At 40.7% G+C, this 6,083-nt stretch overlaps 1 protein-coding gene across 2 annotated transcripts; it reads right to left on the reverse strand.

Annotated features, from left to right (window-relative positions):
• Positions 1–2,655: 2,655 nt before the first annotated feature.
• LOC149816392 (homeobox-leucine zipper protein ATHB-16-like) lies at positions 2,656–5,811 on the reverse strand. 2 transcript variants are annotated; one of them, XM_089987511.1, is made up of 4 exons: positions 5,704–5,811; positions 4,821–4,883; positions 4,282–4,652; positions 2,656–3,525 (listed from the first exon to the last, which is right to left on the reverse strand). In XM_089987511.1, the coding sequence occupies exons 2-4, from the start codon at positions 4,879–4,881 to the stop codon at positions 3,004–3,006; spliced, it is 954 nt and encodes a 317-aa protein (XP_089843637.1). In that variant the 5' UTR covers positions 4,882–4,883; positions 5,704–5,811; the 3' UTR covers positions 2,656–3,003. The 2 variants fall into 2 exon arrangements, with proteins under 2 accessions (XP_089843637.1, XP_089843636.1); XM_089987510.1 differs by lacking the exon at positions 5,704–5,811 and having other exon boundaries at positions 4,821–5,629.
• Positions 5,812–6,083: the final 272 nt, after the last annotated feature.

The raw sequence follows: 6,083 nt of genomic DNA on the forward strand, positions 1-6,083 counted from the left end.
AAGGAAGAACTTAAGCATAATAGCAAACAAATCGATATTAACTAACAAAAATGTATCTCACAAAAACGGGAGTCTGTTACTAATACAGCGGTTTGAGATACAATGCATACGATGAATGGATGTTGGATACCTGATGGGGTAGAGGCCCTTCCTAGCATCTGCAAACAAGCATTCTTGTCAATAGGTCACAGCGTCTTACAAATATCGTATGTATAGCGATTTGTAAGATATTGAAAATCGATACGGCAGTTCAGCATAATAACTTACAACTCGACGATACAAAACTATACTATCTAAAAGGTCGATAAATATATCGCACAATAAATTACAAATCGATAAGGAAGAACTTGAGCATAATAGCAAACAAATCGATATTAACTAACAAAAATGTATCTCACAAAAACGGAAGTCTATTACTAATACGGCGGTTTGAGATACAATGCATACGATGAATGAATGTAGGATACCTGATGGGGTAGAGGCCCTTCCTAGCATATGCAAACAAGCATTCTTGTCAATAGATCCCAGCGTCTTACAAATATCGATAAGTTTCCAACCTTCGTAAGAACAAGATCTACCTGCAATAACCAAACAATGCCTTAATGGCACACAAGACGACATGCCGTCTTCATCGATCGCATGATGAGATGAAAAGCTACTCACGCTGCCTTAATGGCACTGGAAGAAATGTTTGTGAATCATTGCTTTCTACCATGATGCCTAACGACAAAAAAAATGAAGAGAAGACACTGGAATGTTTTGTAACGCAAGGGAGGCACGAGAAGGCGACAGTGTGTTGTACAACATGATAAAAAACAAGGCGAAAAGCTAGACTGGAGACGAAGGCAAAGTTTTGGTTGATAATGGGAGCAGCTGTTACAGCAGATGGCGCAAGAGTTTAATGAATAGGGAACGTCTCCACTTTAAATGGTTAACATCAAACTTTCTGAATGGAGGACTTTTTTGTCTTTTTATCGACTCGTCGTTTCACAACTTTTGAATGGAGGATATTTTTGTCATTTCCTCGAACCGTCATTTCAGGACAGGAAAAGCAAGTAAGGGTGATTAAGTCTTTGCAACAGCACCAGAGTCCAATGCAAAGTTATGTCAACATACACGAAAATACGAGCCCCATGACGCTCATTCGATCCCCCGAACACAAACGTGGGATTCAGTGAATCATCGGAGGCTAACATAGACCACCCTCTCCCTAACCACTATATGGACAAAAGAAGGATGAGTCCAAACCCATAAAAGCCATGATGGCATCTCCTTTCTCACACTTCAACAAACAATAAAATAAAAGCTTTGATTAGCGTGTCCTTCTCTCTCTCTCTATGATTGAATATACCTTAAAAATAATCAAATATAAAACTTTTTGGTACAGAACTCAAAACAACCAGAAGTAAGTTAACACAAAACCCAAAAGTAAGATTTAGAGGGTCAATCTTATTTGTGTGAAATTTACTTTCTCGAAATTTTAAAAATAAATTTTTTAATAATATTTTCACTTTTCAAAAATACAACCAAAAGTATTAACGTTCGGCTGTTCCTTTAAAAAAAACATGATTCAGAATCACTTTCTATGCTTATAGAAATCAGATTCAGTTTCTCATCATTCAAACGAGAAAGTAAATCAGAATGATCCAACCGAACGTGAAGTGTGCTGATACATTTAGCTGGTGGGCTCTCAAAAGGCTTGAATGTCTCTGACCCCACTTAGGGTTAATCTTGAAGGGGGCGAATCTCATTAAGGAAGTTTAGGGTTTCTGGTCATGGAAAAAGAAAACCTTGTGAAGCTGCCAAGAGCTTCCTCGGGCAAGCAAGCATCTCAAAAAGTTTTTGCTTCTCACCCTAAGCATGGAAGAGTGACATTCCAAGTGGGGTCACAGTAATTCAAGCCCATAGGAAGCCCACCAAGTTAAAGGTACCCCCGCACACTTGGGTGAGATTCTTGCTCTAAATGTTAAAAGCAATCTGTGACTCCACTTGGAGTTTACCAGCTTGTAACAGGATTCTTGGCTAGGGTTTCTGGTCCTGAAAAAAAAAAAGACTTGAGAAGCTGCCAAGAGCTTCTTCGGGCAAGCATCTCAGAAAGTTTTTGTTTCTCACCCTAAGCATGGAAGCGGCTACTATTGTCGGTTGACACCTCCTCCCTCCTCCATCACCCTGAGTTTGACAGAGGCAGTAATCAAAGAACACGAATCCCATTATAGGATGAGTTCCATCATACATTGAATCCTAGCCATCCAATCAATGGCTAAATTGTTCTGCTGGATGGTTAGGATGAATGTATGATATGCAATAGTTATCATCCTCCATAACACTGTTCATTCCTACCAGGTACCCGTACTACATTATAACACTTTTCCTTTGATAATAGTAACAACTTTTCAATATCCCAAGGTTGACATGTGATATCATCCCTAGCTTAAAGAGACAAGTTATGAGCAACGGGAAAATGGCTTCCTTAGAATTTCATGAATACCATGGAAGATCATGATAATCACATTTCCCAATACACATTCATTATAAACTTATAACGTCGTCGCTGGTTAATACGTGAATATGTAATCAAGCGGCCACCCGCAAAATGCCATCTCAGTACCACATTAAATCCAACGGAACAATCCTATAAAAGGTAACAAACGCCACTATGGTATAAAAAAGGGGATTAAAAAACAATTAATTGTGAAGAAACCATAGCTCACATCAACCACTCAACGGAAACAACACAAACTCGCCGGAAAAGGAAAAATAGAAACCAAACCAGATTAGGTTTTCCTAGGAAATTTATTTCCCGGCATTGATCTACCACATTTTCTTTATTCACATTTATTCTCACTGACTGCCTTTTTCCCCTTCCGAAAATTTTGTACAGCACTGGAAAAAAAGACATAATGCCAACTTTACAAAAACCGCTGTTTGGTGATGTTCTTCCCTTCTGCCTCTGTCCCGGATTCCAGGAATTGTTTTTCCAACCTCTCTCTCTCTCGCTCTCTCTCAAGCCCATTGATCGGGGTAGTACCATGGTAGAGTGGGGGGCTGCTCGTCATTGAAGAAGTTGCAAGACTCCTCTGAATTGAGGAAGTTGTGCTCGTCTATCCTCAGGAATTGGTGGAAAGATCTGTGGGAGGAGAGAGATGAAGAAGATGGTGGGGATGGAGAGAGAGAGAAGTTGAACTTGAATGGGGGATTGAGGAGTTGCTGGGGGAAGATCCCTGCTGCACCTATGTGCTTGTGAGGGCTGTTCTCATCGTTAAGGATGGCACTAGAGTCGCTATCCGAACCATCCTTAACATCATTGAAAATGGAACCACCACCATGGAGAGAAACTTCGACAATGGGCTTATGATCGATGGAGTTGTTAATCTCTGCGGATTCATTCGCTAACATCATGTTGTTGTTGCTCTGTTCTGTTGCTCTCATCTCTTCTTCTCCTATCATTTCGATCTCTTCTTGCTGGGTGTCGGAGTGCATCGTGACGGCGCCAGAGTCCTCTAGCTTCTCTTTCAGCTCACTCACCTGAATTGTTCAGCAAAGATAGACACATACTGACGGGATTAGTTTCTGAATGATGATTCTCCAACAAAGGCAGAGACGGTTTCTAACTTTCTCTTGTTTATGATTTTCTTTTCGTTATTTTTGGGAGGTGAGGGGTGAGAGTTTGGCTTTCAAAACGAGACTGCAGCAGTATCTTGGTGATCCTTAAATAGACCAAATGCGGAAATGGGTTTTGTTGTTTCTGATCTCTTTTGGTGTTCTTGGGAGTTTGGATTGAGAATTTTCTTGCAGATCAAAGTTTCTTCAAAATTTTTTAATGATCCCAAGGAAGAAAGAAAGTTGTTTTCTCTGTTGGTAATTGGAATTTCAAAACAAGACTGCAGGAGTATCTTGGTGATCCTAATAGAACAAATGCGGAAATGGGTTTTGTTTTTTCTGATCTCTTTGTGTTCTTGAGAGTTTTCATGCAAATCAAAGTTTCTTGATGATTCCAAGGAAGAATGAAATTGGTTGTTTTTTATTTGTTGGTCGTTGGGAACTTGGGTCTAGAGTTGTCTTACAAATCAGAATGTCTAAACAATTCCACCAAGAAGAGACGTTGGTTGCCCTCTTTCCTTGTTTCTGAGATGTGGGTGAAGAGTTTTTACCTACAAATAAAGGTGGTTTTTTTTGTGCTGTTCAACAAAATAGAACTTCTGGTCATCTCAATCAAAGGAGGTTCGGGTTTCCTTTTCTACATGGTAATGAAAGATGGGTTGTAGAAGATTTTTACTTTACCTCTTGAACGAGGGACTCCTTCTCTTTCTGGAGGGACTCGTAGCTGGCGTGGAGAGTGTCGTAGTTTGCTTTGAGCGTGCTGTAGTCTCTCTCCAATTGCTTTGTTTTCCAACGGGCTCTCCTGTTCTGGAACCAGATGGCGACCTGTCTAGGCTGCAGGCCTAGCTCCTTTGCAAGCTTCACTTTCCTCTCGGGTTCGAGTTTGTTCTCCAACTCAAAATTCTTTTCCAAGGCCTTCACCTGATCCACTGCCAGGCGCCTCTTCTTCCCTGTAATCTGGCATGCTTCCTCACCACAATCATCCTCATCAAAACCATCCAGAATATTCTGGAAAGCCCTACCATAGTTGCCTCCTCCTCCACTCTTCTCTTCTACATAACAATTCATACCAACCCAGCAAAAAAGAAACCAAACAACCCATATCAGCAATCATACAAAGGACTAACAAAGTAGTCTCTCCATCACAGCATAAACATATTGTTTAGGAAATGAAAAAGAGAAGGGGATAGATGAACTTAACAAGGAATACAGCCACCAACCTGAAGTTGGGCAGATAGGAAGCAAACCACCCAAAGAATCTGAGCTTTCCATCCTCTTCATGGCTGTTCAAAAGTGTGTATGTATACACTATAATATATGTGTATCTATATGTGAAAATAAAGAGAGAAAGGAAGTGAAATTGCTGATGCTCTCTGTATTAACTTCTACTTGTTGGAAGACGTGGATGAAGGGGAACCCATGTGGAAAGCGTACGATGGGAACAACAAAGGCGAGTTGGAGTAGAAATCCTTGTAAAAGTGGAAGGATTTGTTAATGGCTTCTCCATCTTGCCTGTTTCCCCCTGTCTCGTCTCCTTCAGTACCCATCAGGGGAAATGAGAAAAAGGGTAGAAGGGTAGTGGCTCAAGCCTACAAGCCATTAACCTTCATGCCCTTTGAGAAGAGATGAGATCACACTCAGATTTGGCCTTTCATATACAAGTTGGCAAGGGGGAGAGGAAAACTATTGATGGGGTGGAGAGAGAAGGGAATCAGTATGTACAAACTCAACTGGCACTTCTAAAATTTCTAAAGCTCCCTCTCTCTGTATATTACTATTGTATCTCCGTTCATGGCTCTTTAAATAAGCCTTCGTGGGTTTAGAAACGGGTTACAAATTCGACTTGGGTGGTTTCTAGAGGGACTACCAAATGAAATGCAGCTAAATTAAGTTCAAATAAACTCTCTCTCTCTCTCTCTCTCTGCTCTCTCTCTCTCTCTCTGTATCTCTCGTATTACAGGCAGCCCCTACTTAACTTTTACAAAAGATCCTCTGACCAACGTTAAAGTTGCATAAACCCCTGTACCCTTCATAGGTTTTACGAGAAAAAATCCCCTCAAAACCTCATACAAGCATTTACTATCAACGTGGCATAAGATTTACCTTACAATAGACGGGAATATGTAGTGTGGGAGCATCACCAACAAAGTCTAGTGCCTACAAGAATGATTCTCAAATTTCTCCATCTTTATGCCCCTTTATCTAGCCACCATTGGACTTCACCACCGCATGCAAAACGAGTACGGGAGGCCACTTATAAATAAAATTATCAAATCATAACAGTGTGCGAAAAAACTTGGTAGCTTTTTGTAGATTGTGTTCGAGACTTGGATGTTTCGATGAAAATACTGAAAAATTATGTGCCATTGTGGTCCAAAAAGTATTGCCTCTTGGGGCCTTGTGTTCTCCCCTTTTCCACTACGTTTTGCAACATTTTGGAATTGGTGAGATATTTTACTTGGGCCTGCGGGGTCCACTATGGG

Source organism: Nuphar pumila, chromosome 14 (assembly GCF_984573655.1).
Source record: "Nuphar pumila chromosome 14, dmNupPumi1.hap1.1, whole genome shotgun sequence".
Taxonomy (NCBI): Eukaryota; Viridiplantae; Streptophyta; class Magnoliopsida; order Nymphaeales; family Nymphaeaceae; genus Nuphar; species Nuphar pumila.

What these genes read in the sequence shown, in the direction of transcription:
- LOC149816392 (XM_089987511.1), bottom strand. Translation starts at nt 4,881, where the DNA reads ATGAAGAGGATGGAAAGCTCAGATTCTTTGGGTGGTTTGCTTCCTATC. An exon ending in TCCTATCTGCCCAACTTCAG is followed by an intron (nt 4,653 to 4,820) that starts GTTGGTGGCTGT and finishes ATTGTTATGTAG; the next exon opens with AAGAGAAGAGTGGAGGAGGA. An exon ending in AGGAGTCCCTCGTTCAAGAG is followed by an intron (nt 3,526 to 4,281) that starts GTAAAGTAAAAA and finishes TGAACAATTCAG; the next exon opens with GTGAGTGAGCTGAAAGAGAA.